Genomic DNA, 22311 nt, shown 5'->3' with positions numbered 1-22311 from the left:
TTCCCTGGCCTCTCTTCCAAGTTCTCCACATCTCTGCTGAAGAGCTCACCCTCCATGTAGCCAAGATTGAGTTTCTCACCTGTGCTCCCAGTGCCTTTCCTTCCCACTGCCTCAGGGACCTTGCTTAATCGAACAGCCCCTCCTGGCCTGAGATCCGAGCTGGGGACGCTTTCCTGCCTGGGCTCTTTCCTCTCTGCAGTGAACATACTAAACTCTCCCCATCCTTAGAAAGTCCCGTTTGGCCGGGCACGGTGGCTCATGCCTATAATCCCAGCACTTGGGGAGGCCGAGGCGGGCGGATCACGAGGTCAGGAGATCGAGATCATCCTGGCTAATAGGGTGAAACCCCGTCTCTACTAAAAATACAAAAAATTAACCGGGCGTGGTGGCGGGCGCCTGTAGTCCCAGCTACTCCGGAGGCTGAGGCAGGAGAATGGCATGAACCCAGGAGGCGGGGCCTGCAGTGAGCCAAGATTGCGCCACTGCACTCCAGCCTGGGCGACAGAGCGAGACTGTTTCAAAAAAAAAAAAAAAAAAAAGCCCCCCTTGACCGAACATCCTCTTCCAGCTGCCACACCACTTTCCCCTCCCCACACAAGAGGGTCTCTCCACACCCTCTCCACTCCGCCACCTCCTGCGTCTCTCCCAGCCTCAGCCACTCGTCTCCACCATGTTCTTGGTTTTCTGCCGCACAGGACACTGCCCTCACTTTCTTCAGACTCTCCTCTCTGCTTGCAGGACTGTCCCCACGCAGTTTTCCCTGGGGCCCCTCTCAGTCACTTTGTGAACTCATTTTCCAGGTCCTGTAAGTGATAGTAGTGCCCACGGGAACCTCTTCTCTATTCACTCCCTCTCTTTAACTAGGGGAACCTGCTGTACCCCCCACTTCAACCACCTCTCACTACCTGTACCTGCCTGGTGAGCATGGAATCTACATTTTCAGCCCTGGGCTCTCTTGGAGCCTCCCCTGGGGGTCCTGTAGGCCCCTCACCCTCTGCAGGGCTGCACCGGGAATCACAGACTTTCTCTCCAGGCCTGCAGTGGGCCCTGTAAGGACTGGGCAATCAGCTCTGCAAGCGAGGATCAACCGCGCACACTTCCCTCTGCTTTGGCAACAGCCACAGGTAGCCCAGAATGTGGAGTCCATCTCCGAACTGAGATCTCTCAACTCCCCATCCCTGCTCTAAATATGCTGTTCCCATTCTCTGACCTCTCTGTTTTGAGCCCCATCCCACAGAAGGACACATCTGTATCCTTCTGCCCAGTGTACAGGACCTTCCATGGTCTGGCCCACCCGTCTTCCCGCCTCAGCCTCCTGCCTCTCCACATTCCACAGCAATCTCATGTGGCAGGTACTGGGACTTCCTGCAGTGCCCGGGACACGTGGTGCTCTCTTGCCTCCATGGTGTTGCCTTCTCAACTCCTCTGGCTCAGCTCAGCTGTCACCTCCTCCAGAAAACACAGTCCTCCCCTGCTGCCAACTTCTGCAGGTTGAGTTAGGTGACCCCTCTCTCTATTCCATGCATCCATTAAAAAATTCCTATCACAGCCTTTCTCATGTTCTAAGGCAGCTGCCTGGTGACTTCTCTGTCTTCCTAAATGAGCCGTGTGCTCCATGAAGGCAGGTTCTTTCTCTTTCTATTTGTAAACCCGAAAGCTAGTCCAGTGCCTAACACATAACAGGCCTTCAATAAGCATTTTCTGAAGGATAGACGAACACATTCACAGAAGAGAAATGAGAGGCATGGGGAACCTACCATGCCAGGTAAGGCTGGGACTGGGGCCACTGCACAGATGGTTTTATCCAGGTGCTTTACAGGCCTATAGGACAGAAAATATACAGACATTCTCCTACTTTAAAAGTTTTAAAAGTTTTGATATCCTCTTCTAGGCATATATCCTGGGGAAATTCATAGAAATCAAGAAATATGTGAGGAGGCTGTTCATAGTAGCAAAAAATTAAGAACAATCCAAATATCAGGAGGATGCTTAAGTCATTGTGGTATATTATACAATGAAATATACAGTAATGAAAATAAAAGAACTGGAGCTACATGCGTCAACATGCATGGCTCTTGTGAACAATGTTGTAAAGCAAGATGCAGAATAAATACCATTGAAAAGTTAGAGGCTGGGTGCAGTGGCTCACACCTGTAATCCCAGCACTTTGGGGGCCAAGCACTTTGGGCCCAGGAGTTCAAGACCAGCCTGGGCCACAGAGTGAGACCCTGTCTCAAACAAAACCAAACAAAACAGAAAAAAAGAAAGGAAAGAAGGATGCACGGAAGGAAGGAAGGAGGGAGGGAGGGAGGGAGGGAAGGAAGGAAGACAAGTTGGAGAATATATAGAATATGGTTCCCTTTATAAGTTTCCTAAATATGCAAAGCTAAATGATATACTGTTTAGAGATACAGTCATACAAATGTGGTTAATTCTTTTCCATTTTTTAATAATTTTTTTTTCTTTTCACAGAGAAGGGGGTCTCACTATGTTACCCAGGCTGGTCTTGAACTCCTGAGCTCAAGTGGTCCACCCCTTGGCCTCCCAAAGTGCTGGGATTACAGGTGTGACCCTCTGTGCCTGGCCTAAATGTGGTTAATTCTTAAAGGAAAGCAAAGGAATGATGAATTTAGAAAAATGGTGTGGTAGATTGAAAAGCAGTTGGCTGTATTTGGCAGTGACTCCCATCAAAAGATGGAGTCTGTTTTTCTACTGCTTGAATGTGGGCATGGATGTGGGATGTGCTTTGCCCAATGGAACATTAGCAAATGTAACATAAGCAGAAGCTTGAAAAGCATTTGTGTGCTAGGGTTGCCCTCTCCTGCTGCTAGGAACCCTTAGACTACCATGTGAGGAAGCCTGTACTAGTCTGCAGGAGAGACTATGAGGAAAACCGAGGTGCCCTGGCCAATAACCTGCCAACTGCCAGGTGTGTGAGTGAAGCCATCTTAGAAGAGCTGCAAGCTGCCTGAAGGCACATCTGAGAGCCCAGGTGAGACCAGCAGAAGAAATGGACTGAGTCCAGTCCAAATTGCTGACCTACAGACTCAAGGACTAAACACTGACTATTTTCTTAAACCATTAAGTTTTGGGGTGGTTTGTTATTCAGCATTAGATAATTAATAAGGTGTTTGGGGTGGAGCAAGAAGAATTGATGAGGGAGAGCCATACAGGGAGCCCAAATGGAACTGGAGATTATCAATTTCCAATGGGTACAGGGTACATTATTCTTTATTACATACACATACACAACACGTACACACATGCGCGCACACACACACACACACATTATACAGGTTCATTTGCATGCATTAAGTATTTTTCAATGTTTAAAAGAGAGAGATGCCTGGAGAAACTGATGGAAAGTTACTGTGGGAGAAATGAGCCTATTCTTGGTCGTATGGGATAGGAAGGATGTTGTCTTAATCCATTTTCTGTTGCTTATAACAGAATACCTGAAACTGGATAATGTATAAAGAAAAGGAATTTATTTCTTACAGTTCTGGAGGCTGAGAAGTCCAAGGTCAAGGGTCCACAGCTGGTGAGAGCCTTCTTGCTGGTGGGGACTCTCTAGAGAGTCTCGAGATGGCATAGGGTGTGACATGGTGAGGGAGTTGAGTGTGCTCATGTTCTAGCTCAGGTATCTCTTCCTTTTCTTATAAAGCCACCATTTCCACTCCCATGATACCCATTAATCCATTCACCTATTAATCCATTAATGCATGAGTGGGTTAATCCATTCATGTGGGAAGAGCCTTCATGATCCAATCATCTCCTAAAGGCCCCGCCTCACAGTACTGCCACAATGGGGATTAAGTTTTTGCATGGGTTTTGGAGAGGAGAGTCAAACCACAGCAGATGTCATCTGTGCCATCATACAATTTTGTTAGAAAAAATTGTACCATATATATGACATTGGTGATCTTCAGAAGCTCACCAGGAGAGTGATGACTGTACAGAAGGTGGACTGTAGCCAGAGAGGCTGTCAGATTTTACTATTAAATAGCAATTAAAATAATCTGGCCGATTATTTACCCCGTCTCGCCCTCAAGCTACTGACCTCTCAACAAGCACACTGATGGTGGGTCCTTGGGTCCCGCTAGCCTCCACCAGATGGAGGGAGGCGTCTGTGCACAGCACCACACATTTCATTTGGGATTTCACTGGACCTTCAGGATACATATTCTGTCCTTTGTGGACCAAGAAATATTTTAGGAAGTGAATGCTTTGGCAGAAACATCCCTGAGGAAGAGCAGCGACCCCAAGAGGGAATCCTAGAGAAAGTAATCACACAAGCCGGTCAGAAAAGGGGGTAAGGGAGGAGGCCATGGGCACAGGGGCTGTGACCAGCAAGTGTGTGAGGGACTTGTAGGATGTGAAGGCAAAATCAAGCAATGAGCACCCTGTGAGAGAAAATCAGTAAACCCAGGGCCCAGTGGGAGAGAAAAGCCCCCTGCAGGGGAATGCTGCTGTGTCTGGAGAGGAACTGGGGAGGGGGAGAAGCAAGAGCATGGAGGAGGGCGGGGTCAGCACTGGAGTGGAAGGAAGCTACAACCCAGCCAGGGACTGAGGCGCAGCTGACCATGGGACAGAAAGGCATATGGGCAGGGGAAGGCACAGCTGTTTCAGAAAAGGCGGTGTGTGTGTGTGTGTGTGGCCAAACAACAAGAACTTAATATCCAGAAAAAAATGAAAACAAGCTATTTTGGTCAAAGGCTTATGAAATCATCGTCATTCTTCTTTCCTTGAAATATCTTTTGCTTCTATAATAATGCTGTTGTTTCAATAAGTAAAACAAAGGAGGGTCTTTAGTGGTGTTTATCTTAGCAGTGTGTGGGGAAAATATCCTCCAAAGTTGAAATAACCACTGCATTCTTCAGAAAGTGATAGCCAAGTGAGGAAGGCAATTTGCTAGCTTGACAGATGCCTCCCTGAGAACAGTCAGCTCCCTGGTCTGATCACAAGCTACCCAACAAACAGGGTACTATCTCTGATGCTCTGCACCTGCCAGGAGGGCTGCCCAGTGAAGGTGGCCCACCTCCACTCTCTAGGAAAATACATCTCCAACTGCAAAATGGCAAACCACTGAGTCATTAATGGCCTTTAACAAAGTCTGGTTAGAGGGAGCTGCTTCCCTAGAGGCTGACAAATTTTAGGAAGCAATATCATTGATTTCTGTATCTGCAAAGCTGGACCCAGGACCCTAGAACTCAACCACAGTGCCACCCACCCAGAATAGCTGCTGGTGTCGCTTTGACTGCTTTATAGGTCTCTTAGCTCCAATACAATAGAGTTCCTGCTGACTGGGGATGAGGCAGAATAGCAGGGAAGAAGACTCACTTATTTAGAGAGCTTGGGGGCTGGGAGGAGGAAGGCTGAGGCCACCATGATCACCTGTACTGTGCCAGACATACTTCTTCACTGGAGTGTAATAATGAAGGCAATGATCATACTTCCAGAGCCTAGTACAGTGCCAGGCTCAGAGAAGTCACTCAATAAACACATGGGCAGTGGGAAGCATTAGCACATGTTATATCCAATAAATGTTTGTTGAAGAAATGAATGAGAGGAGAGCAGGACCAGTTTCCCAAGGTGACTTCTTTAAAAACTCAGAGGTAACAGAAGGCCCAGGGCCTGTGGGAATTCCAGAGCTCCCAGACTCATTGCCCAGAGTCCCACCCAGGTACTAGGTAGAGAGGCAGGGAGGGCTTACCTTTGGCCAGGTCCCACAGCGTGAGCACACCATCCTCACAGGCCAGCACCAGGTAGGAGGAGGAGCAGCTGAGCTGAGAGACTGCAATGGGCGCAGCACAGGGCCACACACCCTCGGGGTCTAGGGGAAAGGACAATACTCAACGGGTTCCCCCAGACTCCGCACCTACCCATCACTTCTACCTGGACAACCTGTGACTCAGACTGGTCTGCCTGTTCAGGGAATGGGAACCAGAAGCACCTGTCTGGACTCACCATCTTCCTTCTCTTTATGAAGTGCTATTCTCCTTGCCTAGAATGATAAGATAATGTCACACTATTATTACTGTACAGCTAATGCTTAATGAGTATGTCCTAGGTGCTGGATACTGTGTTAGGCACTTTACACACATAATTTCATTGCATTCTCACAAGGGTTCTATAAAGTAGTCTTATTAGTATCCCCATTTTATAGATGAGGCAGAGAAGTGACTTGCTTAAGGCCATACAGTCAGTATAGAAGGCGATTAGAAGCCAGGTTGCCTGGGAAAGGGATGGAAGAAAAGAGACTCCTCCTTTGTGAATTTTTTAACGTTACTTTTGAAGCGTAATATAAAGTATAACAAGTGTACAGTTCAAGGAATTATCACAAAGCAAACTTGCTCACGTAACTGCTTCCATTAATTTTTTTTTTTTTTGAGACAGGGCCTCATTCTTTCACCCAGGCTGGAGTGCAGTGGTGCGACCTTGGCTCACTGCAGCCTCAACCTCCTGGGCTCAAGTGATCCTCCTGGCCCAGCCTCCTGAGTAGCTGGGACTACAGGCTCATGCCGCCATGCTTGGCTATTTTTTGTAGAAACAGGGTCTCGCTATGTTGCCCAGACTGGTTTCAAACTCCTGGGCTCAAGAGATCCACCTGCCTCTGCCTCCCAAAGTGCTGGGATTACAGGCGTGAGCCACCACGCCTGTTCACCTCCATAAATTTGTAAAACAACAACCACCTATATTTCCTTAGCGTGTTTCAATTTCAAAGAGCTTTCACATACAGAAACTCTCTGGATTTTGCTATTTTCAACAAACGCATGCACTAGACCACAATGGTGTAATTAATTAGCTCTATGTTTTGCATGAAAAGTGGGTTGGGGTGTGAAGCGACTGGCCTGAGACTACATGGTTTGCAGACAGCTGGGCTAGGATTAGCACTGACCTTCTGATTCCAAACCTACTCTCTCTTTTTTTTTTTTTTTTTTTGAGATAGTCTCGCTCTGTTGCCCAGGCTGGAGTGCAGTGGTACGATCTTGGCTCACTGCAACCTCTGCCTCCCAGGTTCATGTGATTCTCTTGCCTCAGACTCCCGAGTAGCTGAGATTACAGGCGCGTACCACCATATCCGGCTAATTTTTGTATTTTTAGTAGAGATGGGGTTTCACCATGTTGGTCAGGCTGGTCTCGAACTCCTGACCTCAGGTGATCCACTCGCCTCGGCCTCCCAAAGTGCTGGGATTATAGGCATGAGCCACCGCGCCCAGCCAAGCCTAATCTCTTTTTACCTTAGCTGCTTAAGGAGCCCTGTGGACCTGACTGTAGACTTTGTCCCTGTTGACCTGTTGTCTTTTAAGGAACATGACATTTCAGAGACAGATTCTTGGGGGCACACTATACCCACCAAGCCCCCTACTGCCTGCCTAGATCTGGTCCCTAAAGTGACACTTGATGTATGTCAGTCACATGCTTTCAGCTAAGCTGGAGAAGGACATGTCTGCAAGTCCTGAGTTTAAGCGACTCCCATCTCAGCAGTAAAGTACCAGCTTTATCCTTTAGAGTTCGGTTTAGTGAATACAGGAAGAAATTGTGACTTCTGGTCCAGTGTATACCAAGGACACAGGCCATTCCTGGGGGAAAAAAAAAAAAAGAGAGAGAGAGAAAATGGGTGTTACATAAGAATTCTGGGTGGCCTTTGGTTTGCACAGAAGGTGTTTGCCCAAGAGGAAGCTGGTTTGAAGTCTGAAGTGGTTTGTTTTAATTGGCAGCACCCAAGAGAAGGGTGAGTTTCCCAAGAGAGAGGGACTGGGCAGCCCCGTGAGGACTGTTCCTGGGGCCCACTCGCCTTCTTGGATAGGGAGGACAGTCTCAACTCCCCTTGGCTGCTTTCACATCTAGAAAATTCACACCCTCAGTGTTTTAAGTAACATCTTCTTCAAGACAAATTCATATCCAGAAGCAGCCCAGTGGATGTGGGCTCATGCCTTCTCCTATGGCAACCACTCCCTAAAGGCAGTGCCAGCCTTTGTGATCAGGGAACCTGTGCTCAGGGGCCACAGATGCAAACAGAAACCGACAGGCTACAGCTGGCAACCAAACTCCCCTCTTCATTCCCTCCTACCATGCGAGGTTTGTTGGGGAACATCTCTGGGAGGGCTTGCTGAGGGGTTTCCCCAAGGTGACCCCTTGCTAGGACAACCACCCACTTCATGTTCATTTACCTGAGGGGCACTTGACTTCCGTTGGCATTGCAAATAGGCAGCTAGGAAGAAGGAAATAGAAGGTGGCCATACTGGGAAAGAAAGAGACACGAGTCAGAGCCATGTAGACTCCCTGGCAAGGAGAGCTGCTGGCAGAGTCTTGGTCCTAAAACCAGAATAGATAGTTAGAATGGACCTTCCCAGGGGTAAGAAGGCCATGAAGCAAATCACATTCTAGGTGCTGGTCCCAGTGGGATGCGCTGACCTTGGATGCTGGTGCGGGCAGGTTGGGTGGGGCTGGGAATCACTCCTAGGCCAGTGTGGTGTGCAGAGCTCTTGCCAGAGAGAGCTGTCTTTTGGAGAGCCACTTCTGTTTTGGGGGAGATGTCCTTAAAGAGCAGACTTGGGTGATCTACATAGATGTTCTCTTCCTATCCCAGGGGCAATACAGCCAGTGTCGTGCTGATAAACTGGGTCTCTTAAATAAAAGAGGCCCCAATTTGTAGGGTTTGCAGATTTTCATGGTGTCAGTGCTCCCACAATGGACAACAAACAGTGGATTAACAACTGGCTTGCAAAACGCTAATTATCTCACTATGCAGTAGGAGCCAGCCCCAGCATACCACTGAATCTTGACATAGTTCCAGACAGTACCAGGGAGCTGTTGTCAGGGACTTAGGACTTTGTGTCCTGAAGTAAGAAAATTTAAGGTCCACTTGCCAGCACGAGAGATTTCGCTTCCCATGTGAGAACAAGAACATTCCCAAGATCTGCAGTAGCTATGAGGAGACCTAATTCCTAAAACCAGCTCCCTCATCGATACTTCAAAGACTGGGGCTCTCCAACACAACTTGGAGCTAATGAGACCTAACTGCCCACCAAGATGGGCAAGTCATATATTATAATAATTATACACCTATGCTACATTACATTTAGAAAGGCAGGAAGGAAATGGAGAACAATTTTAGTAGTGGTGACTTTATTTGTCTTTAGGATCTTCTGTGTTTTTTATTATTATTATTTGAGACGGAGTTTATCTCTGTCCAGGCTGGAGTGCAGTGGCGTGATCTCAGCTCACTGCAGCCTCCATCTCCCGGGTTCCAGTGATTCTCCTGCCTCAGCCTCTGAGTAGCTGGAATTACAGGTGCCTGCCACCATGCCCTGCTAATTGTTGTATTTTTAGTAGAGACGGTTTCACCATGTTGACCAGGCTGGTCTCAAACTCCTGGCCTCAGGTAATCCACCTGCCTCAGACTCTCAAAGTGCTGGGATTACAGGCCTGAGCCACTGTGCCTGGCCTCTGTGCTTTTAGATAACTAGAAAAAAAATTTTTTAAAGAAAAAAAAATTTTAAAAGAGATGTCATATATAAAACTAAAATAAATTATATTTCTCATTTCCATAGATATCTATTTCTTCTTTTAACTCCACATTATCAGCCTTTGTTCTAATTATATAGTAATAATCTCCACACAACATTTCAAAATATCTGCTGATGTTCTCTCAAAATTCTCCCAAACTGGAAAGAGCTTATTTATTTTAGAGATAAGGTCTCAACATGTGGCCCAGGCTGGTCTCAGATTTGGGGGCTCAAATGCTCCTCCTGCTTCGGCCTCCCAAAGTGTTGGGATTACAGGTGTGAGCCACCGTCCCAGCCCCAGGAAGAGCTTTTAGATCTCAGATTAATTCAGGTCCCTGGGTTGATTCCTGTAGGTGCCAAGACAGCAGAAGCCTGGGGAGGCTCCCTGGCTTTCCTGCGATTAGGGGGCTCACCTGAGTGGCTCCTCCCCCAACTCCCCATCTAGGTACTTCTTGTAGGAAGCGTTGAAGATCTCAGCTTGCTGTTCCCACTGACTGTCCTTGATGAAATGATTCTGCCCGGAGCCCAGTCCGTAGCAGTCCTTGATCTTTGCAAAGACTTCCAGGGGGCTTTTGAATGTGGTGCCTAGGTTGAAAATATTACGGAATTAGTCAAGCCATTTGACTTCCCCTTTCCTGATTTTCCTCTACTTCCTCCACACTTCCCAGTTTCCTGCAGAATCCCTCAGCCTCAGAAATGGATTCTTGCTCTGCAATTGGTCTGTATTCCGTCTTCTCCCAGCCTCTCCTGTATCCCACCAGCTCACAGAGCCCAGGCAGAGAGCAGCTGCTGTCCTCCTTCTTCTATATCTTCATCCCAACATCATTCTCTCTGCGTTTGGATTACGGAATATTTGCAAAGGCCGGGGTGTGGGGGAAATGTTCACAATGCCACTAGAGACTTTAGATCACTGTCCCTGTCTCCCCAGCTGAGGAAGGCCCCAAGTCTGCCAGTTACCATCACTTTTCAGCCACTGCTGAACACTCACATAATTAGGCAGTCTCAGTCTCTTCTTATGCCAACATTTACCCAATTATCTTCCTTTAAAAAAATCTTTCTATGTCAGTCACTTTTCTTACTACTTCTCTTCCCAATAACCTTTCATTTCCTTCTTTTTCATCTGTTCCTAAATCCACAGTAAAACTGGATGACTTGTTTTCTGGATTTGCACCCTGAGTTTCAGAATTCTGTTCACTTTGGAAGGTGCCTGGGTCCCTCAGGTTGCCCAGGAGATTCCACAGTGCCCTTGACTGCTTCCTCACAGACAATTGCATAATTTTCTAGAGGGAGACACCTGTTTTATAAATACATAGTATCATATGATACACTAGTTCTCAAAGGATGACACCAGATCAGCAGTGACAGAGTCACCTGGGAACTTGTTAAAAATACAGATTCTCAGGGTCCACCCCAGACCTACTGGAATAGAAGAAACTCTGTCGTGGGGCCCAGCAATCTGGATTATTTTTTGAGATGGGGGTTGTGCTATATTGCCCAGGCTAGGCTTGAACTCCTTGGTTCAAGCAATCCTTCCATCTCAGCTTCTTGAGTAGCTGGCACTATAGGCAAACAATCTGGGTTTTAATGAGTTCTCCAAATGAGTCTGATGCAGCTAAAGTTTGAGAATTGCTATTATGCATTATTCCCCTTGTATTTTCACTTACTAAAATATTTTGGAGATTGTTTCATATTAGTACTATAGATCCTCTTCATTGTTGCTTATCTTTAATTATTAAACCTTTTTCTTATTGTGAAGTATAACATACATTCTGAAAAGAGCATAAAATATATACCTTAATATACCTTAATGAGTTATTATAAAGCAAACCTCTGGTATCATCTACTCAGGTCAAGAAATAGAACATCGGCTGGGCGCGGTGGCTCATGGCTGTAATCCCAGCACTTTGGAAGGCCGAGGCAGGAGGATCGCTTGAGCCCCAGAGTTTGAGACCAGCCGGGCAACATGGCAAAATCCCATCTCTACAAAAAATACAAAAATTAGCCAGGCCTGATGGCACATTCCTGTAGTCCCAGCTACTTGGGAGGCTGAGGTGGGAGGATTGCTTGGGAAGCAGAGGTCACAGTGAGTTGAGATTGTGCCACTGCACTCCAGCCTGGGTGACAGAGGGAGACCCTGTCTCAAAAAAAAAAAAAAAGAAAAAAGAAAAAAGAAAAAAAAAGAAATAGAATATTGCCATCTCACTAGAAGCTTCCCAGGGGCCCCTTTCTAATCACAATTCTCTGGGAAGAGTGGCAACCACTCTCCTGACTTTTATAGTAGCCACTTCATTGCATTTATTTATGCTTTTATCACCTAAATATGCATCCTCAACACCATAGTTTCATTTTGCCTGATTCTAAACTGTACATAAGGGGAACCATGCAGTGTTAACTCTATGGCTGCCCTCTTTTGCTCAGTATTGTTCATGAGATTTATCCATTTTGCTGTGTGTAGCTGCAGTTTGTTCATTTTTCGTTGCTGTATAGTATTCCATTGAATAAATATAGTACAATTTATCTTTTCTACTATTGATGAACATTTAGTTGCTTTGTGTTTGGGGCTATTAAAAATCATGTCACTATTACCATTCATGCACATGTTTCCTGGAACACACTTGCTTGCAAATCTATGGGTACATTCCTAGAAGTAGGGTGATTAACTCAAAATGGCTTGCTTCAGAGTTTCCTAGTTTTAGCACTGAAAAATCTCACATCCCAGGAAACCCCTCAGTCAGGCAAACCGGTATGGTTGGTCACCCTATCACCTAGCAGTGTAAATACTGTGTCATAGGATACAAATTATTGTCAGCTTTACTAGATAATACCAAACACATTTTCCAAAGTAGTTGTACCAGTTTTCATTGCTAAATGCAATGTATGGGAGTACTGATTGTTCCACATCTTCACCATCACTTGGTGTGGTCAGTCTTTTTAATTTTACCCATCCTAGTGAATGTGTTATGTTACTTCACTGTGATTTTAATTTGCACTTCCCTGCAGACTAATGATGGTGAGCACCTTTTCATGTTTATTGGTCATTTAAATAATCTTTTTTTTGTGAATAGCCTGTGCAATACTCTTGCCTGTTTTGTACTGGATTATCTCTCTTTTTCTTAAGAATCTGTAGTAATTCTTCATATATTCTGGACATGAACCATTAGTGGGTTTTATGTGTTTTGCAAATAACTTCTACCTCTATGTGGCCTGATCTTTCATCCTCTTAATGATGTCTTTGAATGATCTAAAATTCCTAATTTTAATGTAGTCAAATTTATTCAATTTTAAAAAATTGTAAGTACTTTTTGTGTCTTATTTGAAAAGTCTTTCCCTACCCAGAGGTGATAAAGTTATTGTTTATATTATTTTCTTTTTCTTTTTTTTGAGACAGCGTCTCGCTTGCTGTGTTGCCCAGGCAGGAGTGCAATGGTGCGATTTCAGCTCACTGCAACCTCTGCCTCCCAGGTTCAAGCAATTCTCCCGCTTTAACCTCCCAAGTAGCTGGGACTACAGGCACACACCACCATGCCTAGCTAATTTTTGTACTTTCTGTGTGGAGATGGGGTTTCTCCATGTTGCCCAGGATGGTCTCGAACTCCTGAGCTCACAAGCAATCTGCCTGCCTCGGCCTCCCAAAGTGCTGGGACTACAGGTGTACGCCATCACGCCCAGCTATTTCTTTCTTTTTTTTTTTTTTTTTGGCATTTTTAGTACAGATGGGGTTTCGCCATGTTGGCCAGGCTGGTCTTGAACTCCTAGCTTCAAGTGATCCACTTGCCTCGACCTCCCAAAGTGCTGGGATTACAGACATAAGCCACTGCACCGGGCCTAAAGAGTATATTTATTTTCTAAACACTTTACTGTTTTGCCTTTCATATATTTACTTCTACAGCTCATCTGGAATTTAGTTTTGTGTATGGCATGAGGCAGGGGTTAAGTTTTATTTTTGTCTCCACATAAACAACCACCACCACTTATTGAAATGACCACCCTTTCTCCAGTGCTCCACAGTGCTGCCTCTATAATGCATCAAGTGTCCATTTATGCCTGGGTCTATTTTGGTCTCTATATCCTGTTTCATTCACCTATTTTTCCTCTATTTTTCTATATGCTATTTCTATCTACCTATATTTCTATACTTCATCTATATTTCTATTATTCACTTATCTATTTTTTATCTTAATAACTGCAGCTTTATAATAAATACTGATAGAGCAAGTCTGACCACCACCTTCTTTTACAAGAGAAAATTTTCTATTCTTCGCCTTTGGCATCTCCCTTTTCGGGGGGTTGTTCTTGATTTTGAGCGAGGGTCTTGTTCTGTCACTAGGCTGGAGTGTAGTGGTGTGATCATAGCTCACTACAGCCTCAACCTCTTAGGCTCAAGTGATCCTCCTCTTTTGGCCTCTCAAAGTGCTAGGGTTACAGGCCTAAGCCACGACACTTGGCCTCTCTTTTGTTTTTTTAATGGTTGCAAAGTACTTTTTGTATGAGTGTACCAGATTTTATTTATTTATTTATTTATTTATTTATTTATGACGGGGTTTCGCTCCCGTCTCCCAGACTGGAGTGCAATGGCACAATCTCAGCTCACTGCAACCTCTGCTTCCTGGGCTCAAGCGATTCTCCTGCCTTAGCCTCCCAAGTAGTTGGGACTACAGGTGCATGCCCCTCTGCCTGACTAATTTTTGTATTTTTTGTGGAGGCGGGGTTTTGCCATGTTCCCCAAGCTGGTCTTGAACTCCTGAGCTCAACCAATCCGCCCACCTTGGCTTCCCAAAGTGCTAGGATTATAGGCATGAGCCACTGCGCACGGCCCAGGTTTTATTTAACCAATTATTCACCTCTGTACATAATGCTACAGTGAACAGTTTTCTGTTTTTTTTTAATTGTAACTACTAGTCCACCAGGGGTGAACATTCTTATAGATATGTCTTTGTGATCATGTGTGAATGCTGAGAGGATATCCTCTGTATTTGCTGCCTACAATAGCTAGCCTCTCTGCTCCTCTTGACCAAGTCCCTTTCTTTGAAACTGTGCCCAAATGTCCCTTACTCCCTAGCAAGTCAGTCACTTCTTACTCTGAGTTTTCATGGCCCTTGATGGTCCCCATTGCTGTACTTATCACATCCTACTATGGTGGTTTCTTGTCATTCTCCCTTAGTAGACTATCAACTTCTAGAGTGCAGGAGAGGAGAGGTGTTTTACTCATCTTTGTGCTTGGTGCATTATGGGCATTCAGCAAATAATAATGAATAAATTAACACAAGAATGTAGGAAAGAATGTATTACAACTAGCAGTCAAATGAATTAGCACAGAAATGTAGGAATAAATGAACTCAACCTGGCAATTCAGAAAAGATATCTTTCTCTCCTGACCTTCCAATTCTGTTAGTTAGCTGTATGTAATACAAATGCATTACTTACATTTTTTGTTTTAATGTCTCAGAGCTTATGAGTTTTAAAAAGATTTCCTCTTCATAACTATGTTCGTAATTTTGATATTGTTGCTAATAAGTTGAAAAGATAAGACATGTGGGGAAAGGAGGAAAGAACAGATAAATCAATGGCAAAAGAAGAGAGATGTGAATCACACTTACCTGTAACAGGCTTAGGTGGTTTGATCTTCATTATGTAAAGTGGAAGACTCAATTTAATGTCTCCTTTAAAACAAACATTTGCATCCTAAAATAAGGAAAAGGCATAGTTAATACGCCAAGAGAAGAGAGGAAATAGAATAATTAAAAATACTAATTTTAAAAGAAGGTGGAAAAGAAGGGGAAAAAGAAGAAAAAGAGATAGGACAAATAGAAAGTAAACAGCAATATTGTAAAAGTAAATAGCGAGACTGTAGATTTAAACCCAAACATATAAATAATCACATTAAATGTATATGGTCTAAATAACCCCAATGAAAAGGCAGAGATTGTCAGACTCTTTAAAAAGGCTAGACCCTTACTGGGCATGGTGACACACACTTGTAGTCCCAGCTACTCTGGAGGCTGAAGTGGGAAGAACGCTTGAGGCTAGGAGTTTGGGGTGGCAATGTGCTATGATTGTGCCTGTGAATAGCCACCGCATTCCAGCCTGGGCAACATAGTGAGAGTCCATCTTTGAAACCATTTTTTTAGAAAGGGCAAGACCAAACTATATGAGGTCAAAAAGAAACTTTGTGTGTGGTGTGTGTGTGTGTGTGTGTGTGTGTGTGTGTGTGTGTGTGACAGGATCTTGCTCTGTCACCCAGGCTGGAGTGTAGTGGAACAATCACAGCTCACTTCAGGATCGACCTCCTGAGCTTAAGCAATCCTCCCACCTCAGCCTTCTGAATAGCTGGGATCACAGGTGTGCACTACCACACCCAGCTAATTTAGTTTTGCAGAGACGAGGTCTCGCCATGCTGCTCAGGATGATCTTGGACTCCTGGGCTCATGTGATCCTCCTGCTTCTGCCTCCCAAAGTAATGGGATTACAGGTATGAGCCACCACACGTGGCCAAGAAACTCATTTTATGAAACACTATCTGAAACCATAGGGAAAAAGAAGAAACTCATTATATTAAATATAATGACACAAACATGTTAAGAATAAAAGTATAGAAAAAGATATATCTTGCTAAAATGAATCAAAAGAAAGCTCGGGTGGCCATATTAGTATTTGACATAGAAGAATTCTGAACAAAGAATATTATCAGGAATCAAAGGGTCAGTGAATAATGACAAAACAATCAATTCATCCGAAGACAAAACATTCCAAATTGTTAAGCATCTAATTACAAAGCTTCAAAATACACGAAGCAAAAAGTCGCAAGAGTGAAAGAAGAAAAAGATAAATCTACAATCTTAGAGACTCCTTTTTCAATAAGTACAGAATAAGTAAATGGAAAATCAGTAAGAATATAGTAAGGATATAAAAGGAAAAACAGGAAGGAAATAGAAGACTTGAATAGCCTGACCAATAACAGCTTTATTGGTCTTGAAACATCCTTTTCAAGTGCATATAAACACTTACCAATATAATCCACATTGTGGGAATAAAACAAATCTAAATAAACTTAAAATGATTCAAATATATAAAGTATGTTTTCTGATCGCAATGGATTTTCTGATCACAACGGATTTTATGAGAAGCCCATAAAAAAGCCGCCTGTAACATTTCCAATATTTGGACACTAAATAACATACTTCTAAAAATCTACTAGTCGGCTGGGCGCAGTAGCTCATGCCATAATCCCAGCACTTTGGGAGGTCGAGGCAGGCAGATCATGAGGTCAGGAGTTCAAGACCAGCCTGACCAATATGGTGAAATCCCATCTCTACTAAAAATACAAAAATTAGCTGGGCATGGTGACATGCGCCTGTAATCCCAGCTACTTGGGAGGCTGAGGCAGGAGAATCGCTTGAACCCGGGAGGCAGAGGTTGCAGTAAGCCAAGATTGCACCACTGCACTCCAGTCTGAGCAACAGAATGAGACACTGTCTCAAAAATAAAAAAATAAAAACCTACTAGTCAAAGAAGAAATACAAAAGCAAATTATAAAGTACTTTGAAATGAATGAAAATTAAAAAATCAAATTTTAAAGTAGTACTTAGATACAAGTGTATAGCATTAAATGCCTATATCAGAAAAGACTATCTCAATGATTTGAGCTTCTACCTTAAGAAACTAGAAGAGGAGCCGGGCGCAGTGCTCAGGGCTATAATCCCAACACTTTGGGAGGCCGAGGCAGGTGGATCACGAGGTCAGGAGTTCAAGACCACCCTGGCCAAGATGGTGAGACCCCCGTCTCTACTGAAAATACAAAAATTAGCCAGGCGTGGTGGCGGCCACCTGTAATCCCAGCTACTCAGGAGGCTGAGGCAGAGAATTGCTTGAACCTGGGAGACGGAGGTTGCAGTGAGCCAAGATCACGCCAGTGCACTCCAGCCTGGGTGGCAGAGCGAGATTCCATTTCAAAAAAAAAGAAAAAAAGAAAAAAAAAGAAAGAAAGAAATTAGAAGAGGAAACTAAACCCAAAGTGGGCAGAACAAAGGAAATAATAAAAACAAACTGGAAATCAGTGAGACAGAGAACAGAAAAACAATAGGGAGAATTATATGAAACTAAAATCTTGTTCTTTTGAGAAGATGAATAAAATTGACAAACCTTTAGCCAAACTGATTAAGAAAAAAAGAGAGAAGACACAAATTACCAATATCAGGAATGAGAGCGATGACATCACAATAGCTTTTAAAGACAATGAAGGGATAATAATGGAATGTTATGAACCCCTTTAAGCCAATAAATTTAACAACTTAGACAAAATGGACAAATTACTCGAAAGACACAAGGTACAAAAGCTTGCTCAGGAAGAAACAGATAACCTGAATAGTGCTTGATCTATTAAAGCAGTTGAATTTGTAGTTCCACAAAGAAAGCTCCAGGACTAGATGACACATTAGTAAAGTCTACCTAACATTTTAAGAAGAAATAATGCCCAGCCTGGGCAACACATTTTTCTATAAAAAATTTTAAAAATTAGACAAGCATAGCAGCACACAACTGTAGTCTTAGCTATTTGGGAAGCTGAGGTGGGAGGATTGCTTGAGCCCAGGAGGTTGAGGCTGCAGTGAGCCATGATCATGCCATTGCATTCCAGCCTGAGTGACAGAGTGAGCCCGTTTCAAAATGAAAAAAGAAAAAGAAAAAAATGTGCAAACACATTGATGAGTAAAAAAATGCAAGTTTATAAGAAAATATATACAGTATGATGCGACTTATGTAGAAAAAAATTCCATAAAACAAAACTATATTTTTCAAAATAAATGTGATGTAAATACACACTAAAGATCTAGAAAATACACATCAACTGGGGCCGGGCGCGGTGGCTCATTCCTGTAATCCCAGCACTTTGGGAGGTCGAAGCGGGTGGATCACCTGAGGTCAGGGGTTCGAGACCAGCCTGGCCAACATAGTGAAACCCTGTCTCTACTGAAAATACAAAAAAAAAAACAAAAAACATATCAAGCTAATAATGGTGATTACCTCTGGAGAGGGCTGTTTATCTGAATTCCTTGACTTTTCCAAGAGTGATATATTCATATATTATTTGTATAATGTGAAATATAATATAACTATTTTTATTTTTATTATTTTTTGTGAGACAGGATCTTGCTCTGTCGCCCAGGCTAGAGTGCAGTGGTACGATCTCGACTCACTGCAGCCTCCACTCCAGGGCTCAAGCCATGCACCCACTTCAGTCTTTTGAGTAGCTGGGACCACAGCCACGTGCCACCACACCTGGCTAATTTTTTTTTTTTTTAAGACAGCTGTCTCCCAGGCTGAAGTGCAGTGGTGTGATCTCGGCTCACTGCAACCTCTGCCTCCTGGGTTCAAGCGATTCTCCTACCTCAGCCTCCTGAGTAGCTGAGACTACAGGCACACGCCACCACATCCGGCTAATTTTTGTATTTTTAGTAGAGATGGGGTTTCACCATGTTGGTCAGGCTGGTCTTGAACTCCTGACCTCGTGATCCGCCTGCCTCGGCCTCCCAAAGTGTTGGGATTACAGGCGTGAGCCACCGCACCTGGCCATTTTTTGTATTTTTTGTAGAGGCAAGGTTTTGCCGTGTTGCCCAGGCTGCTGTCAAATTCCTGAGCTCAAGAGATCCTCCTGCCTTAGGCTCTGAAAGTGTTGGGATTACAGACATGAGCCACCCCGCCTGGCCTAATATAACTTTGAAAGGGAAAAAAGAAAGGGCTCTAGCGAGAGACTTCCATCTCAGAAGTTCACCACTACTCTACTGACACGCCCGAGTCCTCTAAGAGCCATGCCTTCTGAAGACATGGTGTGTTCCTGGTCTCAGGAAGAGCCAGGAAGCTCCAGCGAACCTGCTCTGTTCTCTAAGGTATTCCAAAACAAACACAAAACCCCCAAGTCACTCGGCTTGGTGAATTGGGCTGTTACTTTGGTAGAGGCAAATCCAGGATTCATGGGACTCTCTTTTAAGAAAAAGAAGACAGAACTATGAACACAAAATGCCCATAGCCACTGTAATTCCATCTAATATGGAGGCAATTGTGACGGAGGAAAGCTAGAGTGAAGACGTAGTGGAATTAAGTGATTACGGTTAAAATATGTTACCTTTGCTAATTTTACAAAAATATATAACCATATGAACACATTGCTAGGGCCCCTTCCAGGGGCCCAAGTGAGGGGCCCTGAAATTTAAGCTCTCTTAACTTCAAGTAAACCCACGTCTGGTCAAATGACTTGGGTCAACTATTCTCAGGGATGGGAGGCCATCTTCAATGGATATGAGGCACAAGATTAAGTCACTGAGAATTGAAAATAGTGCCCAGGTGGAACATTTTATTAGCATATTTGACATTTAAGGTAAATTTCAAGTAAAAATCAAAATCTTGGGCTCAGTGAGTTGACTCACGCCTATAATCCCAGCACTTTGGGAGGCCAAGGCAGGCAGATCACTTGAGGTCGGGAGTTCAAGACCAGCCTGACCAACATGGAGAAACCCTGTCTCTACTAAAAATACAAAATTAGCCAGGCGTGGTGGTGCATGCCTGTAATCCTAGTTACTCAGGAGGCTGAGGCAGGAGAATCGCTTGAACCTGGGGGCAGAGGTTGTGATGAGCCAAGATAGCTCCATTGCATGGGCAACAAGAGCAACAAGAATGAAACTCTGTCTCAAAAAAAAAAAGAAAGAAAAGAAAAGAAAAATAATTAATAATTAAAAAAAAATCTCTAAAATGCAAACTTAAGTCTCTCTGGAGATTTTCTTTAAAGTTTCTTACCATTTCTAAAGGATCTGCAGAAATGGGACCAAGGGTGTTCTGAGGAGAAAAATGAGAAATTAATTCACAATAGGTTTGATGTATGTTTAGCACCCCCTTTAATCTTCTGGCATGCTCTCTCTTCCCCTCAATTACTCTTGTGAGTGAATTCATGCAATAGATATGGAGGGCCAGTATTTGTGTGGGCCTCTGGCCTGCTGAACTTCAACACACAATCCCTATTTTCCAGGATCTTAAAAGGTAGGTGGGGAAACAGGAAATAGTTAATAACAAGAGGAAATCTGAATGAATAGAGTTGAGGAGATCAGTCAGAACACCATTACAAGAATCTAAGTTGAGGCAAATATTCTGATTGGCAAAACGTATTGGTGATGTTGAGAATTACATTTAAGTAACTCTAAATATAATTCATAGTAAAAGAACTACCACTGTAACTGGCATTCATTGGCTGCTTCTCAGTGTATGAAAAAGAAGTGAATTATGGTGAGAAACCACCCCATTCAAGGTGCTTTTCTTATTTGGATAACAAATTAGTCCAAACAAAAATATATCTTTTGAGTACCAAGTATGATACTATGGAATTTGTTGATAAAAAGCAGAAGGTATGGTCTTAACAATCTAGAAATTTATTATCCATTGAAGACAAGAGGATTTTCATGTATAACAGGATAACTACAAACCTAGGCAGTATGTGAGAAGCGTTAAAAAATAGGTACAAATAATAACATTCTGTAATAGCTTAGAAGAGGAATATCTCTGGGCTAGTAACTTTCCCAGGGACACAGGACTACACACCATTATGAAGATATTCACTGGGCATAAAGGCATGTATTCAAAGCCACTTGAGCTCAGCAGTGAATGTAACTCTCAAACTTGGTCTCCTATATTAATAATTTCACTAATTTATTTAGCACCCAAATACAATGTATTTTAAAGGGATGCTCAGTTAATATTAATATATTAACATTGGTGGTTTAAAAGTAAAAATAATAAGCATACACTGTATAAATAAGCAAATTAAGTCTTAATATTTACTGAGCAACTATATCTTAAAAACACAGCATAGGCCAGGTGCGGTGGCTCACGCCCGTAATCCCAGCACTTTGGGAGGCTGAGGCGGGTGGATCACGAGGTCAGGAGATCAAAACCATCCTGGCTAACACAGTGAAACCCCATCTCTACTAAAAATACAAAAAAATTAGACGGGCCTGGCAGCGTGCACCTGTAGTCCCAGCTACTCAGGAGGCTGAGGCAAGAGAATTGCTTGAACCTGGGAGGCGGAGGTTGCAGTGAGCAGAGATCGCACCACTGCATTCCAGCCTAGGCAACAGAGCGAGACTCAAAAAACAAAAACAAAAACAAAAAACAGCACAAGGCCCAGTCATCATATATAAATACACTGAAATGGTAGAGTTTCTACTTTCTAAGGATAATAGAAAATATATATTTATTTCTATATATTGAGAACAACCTCTTTATACATAGTCTGGAAAATTTAATGGAATTTGAGGCATGAAAAGATTATTTCAGCCAGGAGGGAAAAAAAGATGACCAGTGAAGCAGGAGTCAGGACAAAAGACCCTCCCTCCAGGACAAAGGCCCTCCTTCCAGAGAAATGCCTGGGAGTGGTCTCAGTGGAGAGGCAACTCCCAGACTAGAGAGATAGTGTGATTCCCACTACTGAAGACACCTCTACTTTTTAATATCTTATTTTAACCAAAGGAAATTGACTTGGGAGATAGGGGCCAATATTCCTATTGTCCTCTCTTATAGCCCAGAGGCCTCATTCACCCTAAGTTTCCAAGGACTTGGGCTAGATGTGGGTCAGGGGTAGGGAGAAACATGTCAGCTGAAAGCAGAGATATTTCCTACCAGTTGCGGCTGTCTGACTTTTTTCTTCGGATTTGAATTGAGTTGGGGGTTCTCTACTTTCTTGAGCCAAGTCTCCTTGGGCAATTTATACACATCCAGCCAAATATCTCCGGCTCCTGCATTGGGAAACCAGAGAACCATT

General features: G+C 43.7%; 2 protein-coding genes across 2 annotated transcripts in view; one reads left to right on the top strand and one right to left on the bottom strand.

The window, feature by feature from the left end:
• The window catches only part of WDR93 (WD repeat domain 93), a 50850-nt gene that overhangs the window by 6222 nt on the left and 22317 nt on the right, over positions 1-22311 (bottom strand). Inside the window, exons 5-13 of the mRNA XM_030815008.1 lie at positions 22170-22285; positions 20298-20336; positions 15110-15194; positions 9926-10097; positions 8175-8245; positions 7497-7583; positions 5714-5833; positions 4061-4274; positions 1758-1821 (exon numbers count right to left, since the gene is read on the bottom strand). Of these exons, the coding sequence (XP_030670868.1) occupies positions 1758-1821; positions 4061-4274; positions 5714-5833; positions 7497-7583; positions 8175-8245; positions 9926-10097; positions 15110-15194; positions 20298-20336; positions 22170-22285 (968 nt within the window). The remainder of the gene's footprint in view (positions 1-1757; positions 1822-4060; positions 4275-5713; positions 5834-7496; positions 7584-8174; positions 8246-9925; positions 10098-15109; positions 15195-20297; positions 20337-22169; positions 22286-22311) is intronic.
• The window catches only part of MESP1 (mesoderm posterior bHLH transcription factor 1), a 53258-nt gene that overhangs the window by 16951 nt on the left and 13996 nt on the right, over positions 1-22311 (top strand). The window lies entirely within an intron of this gene.

The sequence above is a fragment of the Nomascus leucogenys genome, chromosome 6 (assembly GCF_006542625.1).
Source record: "Nomascus leucogenys isolate Asia chromosome 6, Asia_NLE_v1, whole genome shotgun sequence".
NCBI lineage: Eukaryota > Metazoa > Chordata > Mammalia > Primates > Hylobatidae > Nomascus > Nomascus leucogenys.
This window is presented reverse-complemented; position numbering and strand designations above follow the sequence as displayed.